This window comes from Haliotis cracherodii, unplaced genomic scaffold (assembly GCF_022045235.1).
Source record: "Haliotis cracherodii isolate W230 unplaced genomic scaffold, xgHalCrac1.p SCAF_3, whole genome shotgun sequence".
Taxonomy (NCBI): Eukaryota; Metazoa; Mollusca; class Gastropoda; order Lepetellida; family Haliotidae; genus Haliotis; species Haliotis cracherodii.
The window spans coordinates 65874470-65892052 of NW_027266286.1; the positions used below are offsets into that span (position 1 = coordinate 65874470).

The 17583-nt window shown below is 40.7% G+C and overlaps 1 protein-coding gene across 2 annotated transcripts in view; it reads right to left on the reverse strand.

The window, feature by feature from the left end:
• Window positions 1-1526: 1526 nt before the first annotated feature.
• Window positions 1527-17583, reverse strand: part of LOC139474037 (choline/ethanolamine transporter flvcr2a-like) — a 34428-nt gene continuing 18371 nt past the window's right edge. For both annotated transcript variants that reach the window (XM_071256894.1, XM_071256893.1), the window contains 7 exons: window positions 10353-10420; window positions 8773-8876; window positions 6092-6202; window positions 5431-5536; window positions 4533-4644; window positions 2675-2724; window positions 1527-2370 (listed from right to left, as the gene is read on the reverse strand). In XM_071256894.1, the coding sequence (XP_071112995.1) occupies window positions 2296-2370; window positions 2675-2724; window positions 4533-4644; window positions 5431-5536; window positions 6092-6202; window positions 8773-8876; window positions 10353-10420 (626 nt within the window). In that variant the 3' untranslated portion in view covers window positions 1527-2295. The remainder of the gene's footprint in view (window positions 2371-2674; window positions 2725-4532; window positions 4645-5430; window positions 5537-6091; window positions 6203-8772; window positions 8877-10352; window positions 10421-17583) is intronic.

Consider the following 17583-nt stretch of genomic DNA (forward strand, 5'->3'; position numbering starts at 1 on the left):
CAAATATTTGGATTTGCATGGAATAGGCGGTTTAGTAATGAAAGTATATAACAGCAGATATGAACGTATACTACATATATCATACACCACAACTAATATACTAAAACATACCACATTGCACACACGTGAGTTAATGACTTTGAAAAAACCCAACATAGCGTTATGAATAATTATAAAAAGTACAATATACATGTAGGTACTTTCATCTACATTAAAATTGTGTTTACAAGGACAGACAACGGACTAAGTAAAATAGCAGTTATGATTCGAACTCGGGATGCACCTTCATGCTGTTTACAAACATAGAGGCACCAGAGGTAACACAAGTAACAGAGGTAACACAAGTAACTGAGTTAAGTAACTGAGGTAACAGAAGTAGCATAGGTAACAGAAGTAACTGAGGTAACAGAAGTAACAGAAGTAACTGAGGTAACAGAAGTAACAGAGTAACAGAAGTAACTGAGGTAACAGAAGTAACAGAGGTAACTGAAGTAACTGAGGTAACAGAAGTAACTGAGGTAACAGAAGTAACAGAGGTAACAGAAGTAACAGAGTAACTGAGGTAACAGAAGTAACTGAGGTAACAGAAGTAACAGAGGTAACTGAAGTAACAGGGGTAACAGAAGTAACTGAGGTAACAGAAGTAACAGAAGTAACTGAGGTAACAGAGGTAACTGAAGTAACAGAGGTAACTGAAGTAACAGAGGTAACAGAAGTAACTGAGGTAACAGAAGTAACTGATGTACCATAGGCAACAGAAGTAACAGAAGAAACTGAGATAACAGAAGTAACTGAGGTACCGGAGGTAACAGAAATAACAGAAGTAACTGGTGTAACAGAAGTAACATAAGTCACTGAGGTAACATAAGTAACAGAGGTAACATAAGTAACAGAGGTAACATAAGTAACAGAGGTAACATAAGTAACTGAGGTAACATAAGTAACAGAAGTAACATAAGTCACTGAGGTAACATAAGTAACAGAGGAAACATAAGTCACTGAGGTAACATAAGTAACTGAGGTAACAGAAGTAACTAAGGTAACAGAAGTAACTGAGGTAACAGAAGTAACTGAGGTAACAGAAGTAACAGAGTAACTGAGGTACCAGAGGTAACAGAAGTAACTAAGGTAACAGAAGTAACTGACGTAAAAGAAGTAACAGAGTAACTGAGGTACCAGAGGTTACAGAAGTAACAGAGGTAAAAGAAGTAACAGAAGTAACTGAGCACCAAGATAAAAACACATAAGGTATTTCTCCCTATCACAGAGTGTTCCCTTAACGATCGCTATGTTACATTGCTACATCGCTAATGACAACAAAACAAAAACGTGTGATGTAAGTGGATAAATATATAGGGAGAGGTCCCTTGGGTCTTTGAATAATATATGTGTAATTTATATCCTCATTATATGAACCACATAGACATTGCATACTTGTAAAAATAAAGCCACATATAAATATAAAGAGGTCCCTTGATCATGTCAAAAATAATAACATAGTCTTTGAATAATATATGGTTTATTATTATACTCGAGATATGAACCATATAGACATTGCATATACTTAAAAATAAAGACACACGGCTCTGCAGCTCACCTGATGTAAGAACAAACGGTATGGAATTTTGTGTGACACCGTAACTCAGAGGATTCACACAAAGTTTTACCTCCAACAAAAACATCAGAAAAACAGTGCCACGCCACTTTAGTTCACCTCGAAATCTAAAATAACATTTTAAAGAGACAGACACTTAAAATAGTTGTCGTTAGTATTGATATTAAAATATTTTTTTACATATATACAGAAAACTAAAATCTAATGATGAGTATGGTGTAGTGATGAGAAGGAAATATACAGGCCAAAGTTCAGCTCCCTCAGTCAGGCGAGCTAATATTAGGCATTATTTGGAGATCCTACAAATGACGGCCAGACATACCCTATTTCTCATTGTTATCCTCACTATCGTGCAAGGGATTGAAATTGTCTGTTTCGAAAAATGTTGAAGCCTGGACCATGTTTGTTAATACTTTCGTACTTCAGGATGAACACATATGGGTGACACTATTCCTTCTTCAGACTCGTACTTACAAAGCTATGACTGTTTCCAGAATTGTGTTTAAAAATACTGTTTCTGTTGACCTGTTGTTCAAATGCGAGGTGCCTATTTCAGATTTATCTTGGTTTGATTTTGTGATGGATGAACTTGTGCTTGTTTTATTAAAACTTTCCTTGGTTACAGTGAAGGCTGTTCTTGGTTACAGTGAAGATGGTTGTCAGATCTAGGTTGATTGTTATCATTGTTGGATGTCGATATTTCCTTTACGTCTGAAGCAGCAGCACCAGCCAAACACGTCCTTCAGTCGGTTGCCCTGGAGACAGAGATGTTTAATCTTATGTCTAGAAATCCCTGACGTTCAGGATCGGAAATGACAGGAACCAATTTCAAAGGTTTTTATTGTCTTACTTCCTTATCTCACTGGCTAGTTGGGCGGAAACCTTAAAACATTGTAACGACAGAGATAAAGATCAAGTATGGCCTGAGTTTTCAGAAAAGAAGCACGCATGACACTTTTGCAAGAGGTCTGCCATATCGAGGCATTCTCAAACATGCAAGTAGAACATTTGCAGAGGACAGTCAGGCGTTTCTGACATCCCCATGTTATAACTACCTACCTTTGCCTCTCCCCCAGCTGCCTGACGTTTGTAGGTGGCTCTAATCAAGGCTGAAAAGAAATTCGAGGTGGTATAATTGGTGCTTTCTTTCAAGGTCAACTTTCTTAAGTTCTCAATATCAGTATATACCGCCGTACGTTTCCAGTGTGATATCAAGACCTTCGGTTTCAGTTATGGCAAGTGAAATTGAGTTTATTGTTCGTTAGGTCTTCGGCCTCTGATCATGGTCTTGTAAAACTTACTGGACATATTTTTTAGACTGTCAATGCATTAACGACATGCCGTACAATATGAACAAGGTACGGTGAGGCTGAGTGTATAGTCATTGGAAGTGACACTTAATTGTATCTTTCTGTTAACGCTGAGCATGATACGTACCATTCTATATTATTTGTCAAGTTGTTAGACTTAGTTTGAAAATCCTGAGGCGAAATCTTGTCAAGGTGTTGAGACATTTTAGATTGAATGGATCTTGGTGTCATATCGTGAACTACTTTTGAAATCATTACTCCATAATATATGCTCAATACTCATACTCAATATGCAAATTAACTTTTCTCGGCATTTGTTTTTAAAACGTCTTCATTTCTGAGACACGCAAATTTGGACATGTCATGACATCAACAAATATGTTTTTGGCCCTTACTGCTAATAAAGACCTTCTCATGGTATGAGTAAATAACACACCCAGACATTCAACTCCAATACGACCTTAACCTGTCACTTCTCTCGTGACGCCACAGGACAACCCCCTCGAAAGAAAATATTTTTGCTTTTCGATTTTTCTACAGGTAGTTTACATTCATCTGTTTAAACATATAAAATATTCAGTTGATTTTATAAAATTGTATCGGAGAAGCATAATAACTTCAGGCTAAATCGGGATGCAGTTGTACGCCAGGTATGCCGTGTCTGCCAAAAGGGAATCTTTATATCCTGCGCGTCAGTCATTTATATCTTTTCAGATTCCCACATAATATGTTATCTCTGCTTGACACCTTGACCAGATTCCCCGCACCATATGTTATCCATTCTTGACACCTTGACTAGATTCCCCGCACCATGTGTTATCCATTCTTGACACCTTGACCAGATTCCCCGCACCATATGTTATCCATTCTTGACACTTTGACCAGATTCCCCGCACCATATGTTATCCATTCTTGACACCTTGACCAGATTCCCCGCACCATATGTTATCCATTCTTGACACCTTGACCAGATTCCCCGCACCATATGTTATCTCTGCTTGACACCTTGACCAGATTCCCCGCACCATATGTTATCTCTGCTTGACACCTTGACCAGATTCCCCGCACCAAATGTTATCCCTGCTTGACACCTTGACCAGATTCCCCGCACCAAATGTTATCTCTGCTTGACACCTTGACCAGATTCCCCGCACCAAATGTTATCCCTGCTTGACACATTGAACTGTTTTCAAAACCCATGATACAACGACTCTAAAATAACTATTAGCTACCTTAATAAGATAGTAATTTGCACTTCCGTTTAGTCACTTCCGGTTTGGAAGCCAAAGCACGACGCTGTTCCCTTTCAAAACAGAAATTCCAATGACTCCAACTATCTTAATAAGGACGAAACACAATGTCTAACTCGTAAACCATAGTATATGGCAAGTGAAACTATTTATGATCAACCTGTTCACGGCATCACCTATGGGACTGGGATGAGTGAGTGAGTTTGATTTTACGCCACTTTTAGCAATATTACAGCAATATCACGGCGGGGGACACCAGAAATGGGCTTCACGCACTGGAACTCATGTCGGGAATCGAACGCTTTAACCACTTGGCTACCCGACCGCCCCGGGACCTTGATGAAGTGGACCACCTACCTGTCATCACGGTTCCCAGTAGAAGAGCGCAACACACGGCGATGTTGGCACTAAGGACGCTCAGTCTGTTCATCATGGCTCGCATACCCAGAGTGAAGATTATACCGAAAATCTGCATAACAAATTCACATTTAAAGCATGAGGGACAAAGGACGACATAGATAAACTGACGAGGCACTATTTTAATGTCTCAATTTGACAACTTCAGTTGATTTCGGGGAAGCTATTCATGTATATCATTAGACGAAAAGTCTCTCAGTCCGTTATACCCCAACAAATTTGGTCAATATTTACAATATCATGTAGAAGTGAGTGAGTATGGTTTTACACCGCTTTTAGCAATATTCCACCAATATCACGGCATTGTACCCATGTGGGTAATTAAACCCGGGTCTTCGGCGTGACGAGCGAAGGCTTTAACCACTAGGCTACCCCACCGCCTATTATGATATAAGGCTGCAGGTCAGTAAGCTATTGATGGCCCATCAATGTCCAGAACTAAAAACCATGATGAAATGTTTGTATAAAGACTGACCTCGTTCACCATGCTACTTAATGTCCTAAATGGCTTGAAAAGGCAATGTTCGAGTGTTCGAGTATATTAGTGAGTGAGTAAGTGAGTGAGTTGGGTTCAACACCGCTTTGAACAGTATTGCAGGTTTTTCGCGGCGTGTCAGTTTCATGTATGTGGGAGGAAAGCCCGAAGTGATACAGGCGTTTACCACTTTGGTAACCCACAAGCACGGGTGTAGTGCTGATAAACCTACAGACGTAATCGGGACGAACTGAGACGGAGCCCACAATCAAAGGTTTCTGGGGTGCCTTAGGGAATCGCAGCGCCTTAGACGACTGGGCCAAACGTGCCCCCAGTTCAAAAAAGAATAGCATGGACACACACCTGTGCTGACGCGTTCAGCAGACCGGAAGATGTGCCTTCTGGTTCAGGAAAGGTGAGCTCAGCTGCGAACTCGAAGCCGACCGGTAGGTATCCAGTCATGAAGAATCTAGGAACAGAGGTCGAAGAAAGACGTCACAAATACCTGAGAGTTTTAGGGCCTCGATCCTGCCCCACACAGAAATACAGGTGTGGCCTCTCCTTCGGCAAGAGAAATATGCCTCTGTCTACCCAGCAGTGAATGGGTACCCTGTAGCTGTCCACCCAGCAGTGAATGGGTACCCGGTAGCTGTCCACCCAGCAGTGAATGGCTACCCGGTAGGATAGGATGATAACATGACAGTTACTCTTCTGGCGCCTCGTAAGACAGTTTGGCTTGAACTTATTAATATACTTAACATAAACACCGACATATAAACTTATTATGATTGTCATGCTGGGGATATCTCATTCATATCCAGTTCCGTAAATGTCTTTTGTATATTAAGGCTCAAAATTGACTTTAAATTGTTTGAATTTGCTATGCACTCATATGTTGTATAAGTAATGAATGTCTTACGCGTGATGGTCTTATTTTGGGGACATATCCCATGTACAATGGTTTCATGCATAATATCAATGGAGTCACATGATATGAAACACTATGTGTATCTTAAATACCTACCCCAAGGACCCAGCCGTGACGAACACCACCCAGATGTGGCCTGTATTCATGGTGAACGTGAAGAGCACCATACACCCCATGGACAGGAAGTAGATGCCGAGTGATGTCCCCCTGAAAGTGTAGACAATTTTGTATGGTCTATTAATGAAGCTTACAAGAAGGGAACGCTCCCCTTCAATGTGCTATACATCGATTAAAGTTGTAATTCATGACTGGAAAATACGTCTAACATACAGGTATCATTATATTCTGTATATTATAGATAGTTCCACACAAACCAAAATACGTCTGCTCAGGAAACCTACTGATCTGTAGGTAGGTCTGAAAACAACATTGCGCACTCCTTTCAATGAGTGAGTGAACTGCGTTTAACGCCGCTTTGAATAGTATTCCAGTCATATCACGGCGTGACAGCTTAACGTGGGAGGTAAGCCCGAATTGATGCAAGTTTTAGACGTTTACCACTTTGGTGAAACCCACGAGCACGGGCATGGTGCTGCCAAACCTAGAAACATAATCGCGGTGAACAGAGATTCGAACCTAAAATCATAGGTTTCTGGCGTACCCAAGGCTCGCAACTCTGCCTTAAGTGGAGAGGCTTTTTGACTAAATTGTGCACTGTGAGTTTAAAGCATGACATTTGGTATACAGGTTCTTCATCCCAGTACAAACATTCATGGCTATATCCTTATTTTGGGACATTTGAAAACGTTAGGCCCATAGTTTAGGCCTTAGTATAGCTTTCCCATATTTGGTATTATGATCATTTTTAGATACTTGGTTACCATGATGTTTCCGAAATGACCGCCAAATGCAAGATGGACGCAAGGAATGCAATAAATACGCAATTTTCACCTGATCAACATTAAACATCTATTTACTGAAATGACATTTTCAAACTTCACATGTTATCCTGTTCCATCAATGTGATCATAAAACAATACCGACCCCAACTATATTTATGCAAAATCTGCGATACATTCCCCAAATTCCCGTTATTTTCAACATTATCTTACATAGAGAAATGTCATCACGAATATACTTGTTACCAAATACAATATACAATAGTTATACAATAGTGATGATACATTTATGAATATTTGGTTTAAGTAGTTTTTTAAAGATGGCCGACAAATCCAATATGGCCGACATGGATTGAAACATTATAAACATCTCAACAAAATATAGATGCACAAGGGTGCAAAACATGGTATTTCATATATGATATGAATATATGCGATAAAACTCTTTCCGTATTTATAAGAAATTTCTGCCAAACACAGATTCAGCATTTTAAATATTTATCCAACCAGATATTGATGAATCTACAAAATCCGTCAAATACAATGTAGCAATGAGACCTAATTTGGAACACTCCAACTTAATACACCAAATAGATATAAATAGTGTGTAAGTGGCACAAAATAACTATATCCAAAGCCCTTGTCACATTCAACACATCTGCCATAGTTCACAGTATTTTATAACGAAGTTTATCCGATCTGCAGTTAGATTTCCAGGCCTTTTTAGTGCTGTTAATTATATAATATGTCATATTTCATTATTTTAACTCAAAAATCAAACAGAGGGTTATTCTTCAATCTCGGATAATTGCTTGAAACTTTTTTCAACCATTTTTACCTTAAAGTTAACCATCTGACTATCTGTTTTGCACATTTGAACATACTTACTCATATCAAAGTAGTAATTGGGTATCATTTTATTTACTGTGCCAATTCTCGTCCATATTGGAAATGGCGGCCATTTTGCTTGGCTCTATAGCCAAAATTAATCAACATGGTTAAAGCTTTTATTGTACCAAGTTTCATGCTTTTAACTGAAAGTGCACAATTCGGCCCTTTTTTTACACTTAGCCGCTCCACTACAGGAGAAAGAATTGTAAACAAGAGACAAGGTGCACGCATGACAGGTAACATCCGATGATATTATTTTTTTCAGTTTTTTTGTTGTTTAACGCCACAATATTCCAGCTATATGACGGAGGTCTGTAAATAGTCGAGTCTGGATAAGACATACCAGTGATTGACATCATTAGCATCGATCCACGCAATCAATGTATTACCTCAATCTCATTAAAATGAGATCTTATTTCTCGCTGCCGCTAAACAAAGATCTGAGGACATCCCATTACGGGTCACGTCAGACTGACCTTTCTCGAACTCTGACCAATGGAATTACTGACAAGAAGTCGACATTAACCAATCAGGCAGCTTTCTCGCTTCAAAACATATTTTGACAAATTCTCGCTTAAAAATTTGAAACCTGAACAAAAGAACATTCTCGAATGGCTAATATATGGTCAAGATTGTATAGATTCAGTCGTTTACCCCGTGTTAAAGTTTTCGACATTGCATGATTAGAAATCACATTCCGACTGTCACTTTCATGATCTGGTAAGCGACGCTCTGATTGGTCGGATGAAAGGTCGTTCTGACGTGACCCCTAATATGATGTCACCAGATCCTTGTTTAGCGGTAGCGAGAACTAAAATATGATTTTAATGAGATTGTGGATTACCTGGTCCACACTCGATTATTTACAGACCGCCGTCGTAAAACAACAAACAAACAAAAACAAACAAAAAAATGTTATCAGGAACTAAGTAACCCGACTGAGAAGGGTTTTGAATGTTTCCAATATTGTGCTGTAACATTGCTTACTTGAATGTTCTTGTTTTATCCAGCCAAATCCCGGCCAAGACGGCTCCCACTATCCCCGTGATAACAATGGTGAGACCTATCCTCCCTGCGTTCACCTCCTCTCCCTGAAATCAGCACCAACATGTCAGTGCATGAGCGAGTTGGTCGTTTGTTTGTTATTTAACGCCGCTTTCAGCAATATTCCATCTATATGACTGGTCTGTAAATAATCGAGTCTGGACCTGAAAATCCAGTGATTGACATCATGAGCAACGATTCACGCAATTGGGATAGATGACATGCACCAACCAAGAAAGGCAACCTGACCACCCGATCCCCTTTGTCGCCTCTTACGAGAAGCATAGTCGCCTTTTACGGCCAGAATGGGTTGCTGAAGACCTATTCTACCCCGGATCTTTACGATGAAGAATAACGGAACACATGGAAAAAACTCACATGACATGACCACTGTCAGTGTGGATTGAGAAGGGGCTACCGAAAAACAGATAATGCATTTGTTCTTTGAACTTTGATATATTCAATTGGGATACGATGACATGCATCAACCAAGGCAGCGAGCCTGACCACCGATCTCGTTGTTGTCTCATAAGACAAGTATAGTCGTCTGTAAATGTAAGCATGGGTTCTAAGACATATTCTACCCCGGATCTTCACGGGTTTCAAGCTTCATGTGATAAACATTAGACGGTGATGTAACAGGCACATATTCGCATCATAATTTCACTGCATATATACACACCACATATTCACTGTATGTACCCCGGATCTTCACGGGTTTCAAGCTACATGTGATAAACAATAGACGGTGATGTAACAGACACATATTCGCATCATGTCTTCACTGCATATATACACACCAAATATTCGCTGTATGTATTTACATCATGCATTCACTGCATGTATTCACACCATGTATCCACTGCATGTATTCACATCATGTATTCACTGCATGTATTCACATCATGCATCCACTGCATGTATTCACATCATGCATCCACTGCATGTATTCACATCATGTATTCACTGCATGTTTTCACATCATGCATCCACTGCATGTATTCACATCATGCATCCACTGCATGTATTCACACCATGTATCCACTGCATGTATTCACATCATGCATTCACTGCATGTATTCACATCATGCATCCACTGCATGTATTCACACCATGTATCCACTGCATGTATTCACATCATGCATCCACTGCATATATTCACATCATGCATCCACTGCATGTATTCACATCATGCATCCACTGCATGTATTCACATCGTGCATCCACTGCATGTATTCACATCATGTATCCACTGCATGTATTCACATCATGCATTTACTGCATGTATTCACATCATGCATTCACTGCATGTATTCACATCATGCATTCACTATCATGCATCCACTGCATGTATTCACATCATGCATCCACTACATATATTCACATCATGCATCCACTACATATATTCACATCATGCATCCACTGCATGTATTCACATCATGCATCCACTGCATGTATTCACATCATGCATCCACTACATATATTCACATCATGCATCCACTGCATGTATATGCTATACTCACGGGGAAGTAGTCGAGCACGACAGCATTCAGCAGTGTAGCAATCGCGTAATAGCAGCCAACGTTCACTCCTGAAAAACAGCAACTCGTTTGCATATGTGTTGGTATTTACTAGATTGTGCTTACCGTCCATATTGAACAGACTGGGTGTTCTGAAGATTGTTCCGTTTGCAAACAACGGGAATGTCAAGCATTAAATTCAAAATGTCGCTCTTTTTTCTGGGTAACAGTATATTGAATGTGAGAATGTGGCACTCATTGCCTGGAAGACACGTTTCACGCACATAGATTGCGTTGATCTCACAACATCATTGAAAATATATGCCATTTCAAATACCGAACTTTTAGCTAAATATATATGTCCCGACATTAATGAACATAATATTAGTTATATTACTTATATACTCCTACAAAAAGTAGTGGATACTCGGAAATAATTTGAAATTTCCCAAATTGTAAGAGATTAGTTTCCAGTAAATAGTTGTATGATGATAATGAACAATTCGGAAACACATTACAACCGGTAGTGAAGTATGGCAGAAAATGGTATGGTCGCCAACGAGCATGAAGGAAGATAGGGCTAAGAATGAAAATTTCAGTGTTGACGTTTTTGAATCAGTAGTGCGTAATACCGCCACGATTTGTCAAACATTCCTTCACTTGACGAGGCATACTGCGTATTCGTTTTCCCAATGGAGATTTGAGGAAGTCTGTCCCACTCTTCTTGCAGCGCCTAGCCAAGTTCAACCAACGTGGTCGACGGACTATGACGTTGACGTACACGTCTCCCTATCATGTCCCAGACGTGTTCAATGGGGGAAACGTCTGGGATCATTGCTGGAGATGGCATTCAATGTATGCTGTGCTGCTTGAGGTGAACATTGACGTTTCACGGGCGTTGTCGTCCTGAAAGACAAAACGTTGACTAACACGCCTTGCACACGGGACACCAAAGGGTGTCAGTATGTTGTCCCTATAGTATTGTCCAGTGACACTTCCATGCCCAATATGGAGTTGAGTTCGCTCAGTCATTGTGATGCCACCCGACACCATAACCGACCCACCACCACATCTGTCATGAGGTCTCACTTTGACATCGGCTTGAAGATCATTTCGACGTCGTCAGACACGACCACGACTATCAAGGAAGTGCAAAGTGAATCCTGGCTGGTCTGAAAACATGACACGTGATTAGCGACGATTACCCCAGTTTCGACGTTGTGCACACCATTGACGTCTGTTGTCAATATGACGACTTGTAAGGGGCGGCACAACACGTGGCCGTCGAGCATGGAGGTGAGCTGCATGTAGACGATTTCTAATCGTCTGACCCGCATCTCGTACTCCGGTAGCCTGAAGAAAGTTTGCAGCTATTTGATTCGCCGTTTAAACTCGATTTCGTAGAGCCTAGTTTCGGATCAATCAATCGTGTACTCTTGTCGTTGACCTGGGACGCCCCGAACGGGGGCGATCGTCCATATTTGGGGTTTGTTGGTAAGGTTCAATAGTCTGCTAATCACGGACAGTGAAATATTGAACTTATTCGTTACTGCACGCTGACTTCTGAGGGTTTCCTGCATGCCAATAGCGTGTAGACGCTCCGCGCGTTGCAGACGCCGCACCGCTAGTTAATACACAAACAATGAATGAACTCAAGTAAATCACAACTGTATGATAAGGAGAATCAATCAGATTGACAAAAGAATCTTCCACAGAGATTATCGGCCTTCCTTGAAATGACACCCTACGTACGTGTCAAGTTTATCAGACATAAACGTTTTTTGGATAGGATGTTTGTCGTCAACACTTACCTTTGTTCAAATACCTGGTATGATACCCCCATTCCACTTAGCGGCGATCTGTGGCGCTCTTACAAATCGACATAGATCGCCATATAGAGCGCTAAGATCTCCAAAAGCGTTAATGGATCGCTATCTGATCTCTAAAAGATCTCCATGATCGTCAAGGGCGCCGCTTGTCGACTTCCGTGCACAAAGATCCGTGGCGCTCTGCCCACAATGCCGTCAGATCGCTACTTGATCGCCAAGGTCGTAATCGGAGCGCTATCGTATCACCTCAGAGCGCCGCCGATCGCGACGGAAGACTAGGACCTACCTCTTTGCTACCAAGCGTAGAACTGATGTGCGCCTCAGAACGTTACGAGTTTTTATAGGATCGGACCCAAAATTCGACGATCGGGTCGCAATAGGATCCCATAGAGCGCTAATTGAGTGCTAGTGGTCTCCATAGGTCGCCTAGATCGCTCTCGGATCGGAGTAGAGCGCGTTAGATCGCAATGATCGCCATCGGAGCCCAAATAGAGCGCCATTGGATTGCATCCTGATCGCCTTTGGTCGCAAAAGGAGCGGAAACTGAATGGGCAAGATCGCCTCATTTTGGGTTGTTTGGTTACGATCAAGAGTCTTCAAGTCGCTATCGGATCGCATAGATCGCTATTGGGTCGCAACAGGAGCGCTATCTGGTCGTAAGTGCCCCAAAATAGGCGAAAAATGAGGAGAACTTTGGTGCTCCATCAGAGCGAGTACAGCGCAGAAGAGCGCCGCCTAGTGGAATGGGGGTATATATAACATTTAGATATCATGATCCCTTACTTTTTTAAATAGTTACTGTATATATGATATTGACGATGTGGAGGGTAATAATCTCTGTTTACCACTTTGGTGAAACCTACCGACACGGGTATGGTGCTGACAAACCAGAAACCAGGAGCTATTCTTGAATTCGAACAATAACAGGTTTCTTGCGTGCTCCAGGAGAAAAAGTAGAAAAAGTAAACAGTTGTGTGTTCATATATGAATTACTCTCTTTGTTAATGGGAGCGGGGGTTCCTTTGTGCCATTAATGTTTTCCCTCTTTAAACTGAATTAGGAGCTACACTACATGGAAACTGAAGATGGGAAACTTTTAGTACAGAAATACCAAATATTTATACATTGCTTTTTGATGATATTATATCAGGATGTGCGGATAGAACAGGAACAGACTACAGGAACAGCTTCATATAGTGGGCATGTTTTGTAAAGTGTGTGAGTGAGTGAGTATGGTTTTACGACGCTTTTAGCAATATTACAGCAATATCACGGCGGCGAACACAAGGAATGCGCTTCACACATTGTACCCATTGTACCCATCGAACCCGGATCTTCGGCGTGACGAGCGAACGCTTTAACCACTAGGCTACCCGACCGCCCCCTGTTTTGTAAAGACGCAGGTAGGAAGAGTAATGTGGATAAAACCAAATTATTGTTTCGAGAAATAGTGGAAAATTACAAAATTATGTCAAGTGGTTTTATGGGGTACAGCTAGAAACAGTTTCCTTTTATAGATATTTGGGTGTGTTGTTTAATCCAAACCTGTCTTGGACTCATGCAAAATATTTGTTTAAGTAATCAAGCAAGAAAAACAGATGGATCCGTTTGGGCATTTTAGAAGAAATTTGGGAAAATTAATGTCGAAGACATTTTCAGAATATTTGATTCTATGATAAGCCCAATTCTATGTTATGGGTCAGGAATTTTGGTTCCACAATATTTAGAACATATAGAGAAAGTACAAGTACAGTTTTGTCGGATTTTATTTGAAAGTAAATAAATCGGTAATGGTATGGTAATGGGAGAATGTGGAAGGAAACCATTGTTTGTTGTCTATATTGTAAGATGCACAAAATGTTGGTGTCAATCATTATCAATGTCTCCGGAGAGATACCCAAAACAGTGTTATTCAATGTTATAAATCTGTGGCAGATAAATGGAAGAGATACTTGGGCTTTAAAGATGAAGACTATGGTATATTGGGATGGGTTTGGGTGTGCTTGGTTATCACAAGAATTAGGTAACGAGAACATGTTTATATTTTCTTTAAACAAAGTTTGAGTGATATTGCACAACAAACTTGGTCTTCTTGGTTAAATGAGATGTCTGCTAGTAAAAGATTTTATCGTCATTTTAAAAGTCTTTAAGATGTTGAAAGTTACCTGAATTGTGATATCCGAAGTGAAGTAAATATGTATTTTCAAAATCTATATGTTGCAATTTTAAATTAATGACAGAAATTGATAGATTTAACGGTATTCCATTCCATCGGAGATATTGTTTATATTGTTTGCAGGACATTTTATGTTTGATGGAAGATTAGCTCCATATACTTGCAGTCTGTCCATTGTACCCTGACCTTAGATTAAAGTATACCAAAATTTGAATATGTTTGAATTAACTCTGATATTGAACAATGGTAATATTAACCACGTTCAAAGAACCGCTACATATCTATTACACCAGTTTAAGCATGCAACATTTATGTCGACTCAATCCACAACATAATACCATACATGATGTAATTATTGCTCAAGCTTATTTGGGGGCACGGGTGGCCCAGTCGTCTAAGGCGCCGCGATTCGCTGTGCAGAGTTGCGTCCCTTGGGCACGCCAGAAACCTATGATTGTGGGTTCGAATCTCGGTTCGCCCCGATTATGTTTCTAGGTTTGTCAGCACCATACCCGTGCTCGTGGGTTTCACCGAAGTGGTAAACGTCTGAGACCTGCATCACTTCGGGCTTTCCTCCCACATTAAGCTGACACGCCGTGATATAACTGGAATACTGTTCAAAGCGGCGCTAAACCAAACTCACTCACTCACACTCACTCAAGCTTATTTCTATCTGTGACTTACAGACACTTTGTGTCTAAATCATGTAACCTCTCACTGTGCCAAGAATGGCTGTTATGCCTATTGTACCATGGGCCACTGCCCACCTAGTACCGTAATACAGTCTCATGTCTCTCTAAAATGACGGACCGCCTCCGTGGTCTAATGGTAGCGTCCGCACGGAGAGCAGAAGGTCCGGGGTTCGATCCCCAGCCGCGTCATACCAAAAGACGTTAAAAGATGGTACTTGTTCTTACCCTGTCTGGCGGTCGGCATTAAGGGGCTAAAACAAGCACTGGTCGGCTCGGAGTCAGTATATTGTGTCTGAGTGGGGTATTCATGTTAAACTGCGGCATGGTATCTCAGTGTGCTAGCACTATAAATCGGCATCAGTCCGGACTAGTACAAGCATACACACATACACGTGCATGCACGTCGCTATATAATTACAATAATCTTGGACGCGACGTTAAACCCCATTTCACCTCACCTCACCTCTAAAATGACGTGTTTGCGTGTTACCTGTCGGCTACGTAGACAAGCTCGGTGTCTGTTTCGTCACGTGACAGGTCACGTGTGCGATATATCAAGCGTGTCAGACAGGCACAGCTGTCAAGCAATGTGAATGGCGGATCTAGGCATACCAACGTAGAAGCCCGTGGTAGACACAATCTGCAATTCTTTATGAAACATTCTTAAATTTACTCCGAGGTAAAATGTAGAGATACCATCAAAATCAGGTAATACGATACCTCCTGCCATATCCCCCACACTGCATAGCTGGACCATTTAGAGTACCAGTGCCTGCCAGCCTCCATTAGACCACGCGGTTTAAATTCATGCAGATGGTCAGCACAGAGTGAGGGAGGGGCACAGTGAGTTGGGTTTGCTCTTTTTTAAACGAAGTGAGTGAGTGAGTATGGTTTTACGCCGCTTGTAGCAATATTCAAGCAATATCACGGCGGGGGACACCAGAAATGGGCTTCACACATTGTACCCATGTCGGGAATCGAACCCGTGTCTTCGGCGTGACGAGCGAACGCTTTAACCACTAGGCTACCCGACCGCCCCTAATCGAAGTGAGGAGAAGAAAGAATGGCAGTTTTAGGATATATTCACAATGTGAATGACACACATGAAAAGTTAAAATGTGTATTAACAGTACAATCATAATATTTATATGTTCTCTTCTGCATTAAGTTTTGAAATATATGTTTTCATAAAATTGGCATATTTTTTCATAAGGCCACAAATGTAACCTTTACTAAATACAGGGGTAGAAGACGCTGGCATTCCAATAGTCACATATGTGTTGAATATACTTCTTAAATATTCAAACAAATTTATGTTAACCTCTAGCTCACAAGATAGTTCTGAATGTGAAGCAGTCGTTGGTGCCTTCTCTGATATTTTTCAAACCGTCAACAAATTATCAACAAAGCTTGAAAAAATAAATCAACTGTACCCTAAAAAATGGTTTGATGTTAAATGTAAAGGGGCAAAAGGTAATATGGAGTAAAGATATGAGTTCAATAAGAAATCAATATATCAATTAATAATAGGGCTCTTTTTGTCAACAACACAAAAAGAATACAAAAGTTACTCATAAGAAAACAACGTGTATATAAACAAACTCAGCTGGAACAACAGGAAACCTTATCAAAACAGGAACAAAAAACATCAGGAAACTATTAAATGGACTGAATTTTTTTATCCTGATCCCGAGGAGCTAACAAATGACTTCGAGAATATTTAAACTAAAACAAAGAGATATGCACATATGTGACAGTCTTAAAAATCCAATTACAGCAAATGAAGTTCTCACTTTTATAACAATTCAAAACAAACAAAAGTCCAAGGGATTGTGTGAGTGAGTATGGTTTTACGCCGCTTTTAGCAATATTACAGCAATATCACGGCTGGGGACACCAGAAATGGGCTTCATACATTGTACCCATGTCGGGAATCGAACCCGTGTCTTCGGCGTGACGAGCGAATGCTTTAACCACTAGGCTACCCGACTGCCCCTAAAGTCCAAGGGAAGATAACCAAAGGAATAAACTTTTAAAATGAATAGATTATACATTGTTAGACCAGTGGGTTAAACTGTTTAATATCTTTAATAGTGGTCACTTCCAACAGAGATGGGCAACCTCGGTTATCACCGCGTTACATGAGAAACGGAAGAAGAGAATAATCCAAATAACTACAGGCGTTTTGCACTAAGCAGCTGCTTGGGTAAACTATTTTGCAACTTCATAAATGACTTGTTTGTTTTGCACTCGGCAATATTCCAGCTATATGACGGTGGTCTGTAAATAATCTAGTCTGGACCAGACAATCCAGTGATTGACATAACGAGCATCGATCCACGCAATTGGAATCGATGACATGCACCAACCAAGTCAGCGAGCCAGACCACCGATCCCGTTAGTTGCCTCTTTCGACAAGCATAGTAGCCTTTTACGGCAAGCATGGGTTGCTGAAGACCTATTCTACTCCGGATCTTCACGATGAAGAATAATGGAACACAAGGAAAAAACTCACATTACAAGACCACTGTCAGTCT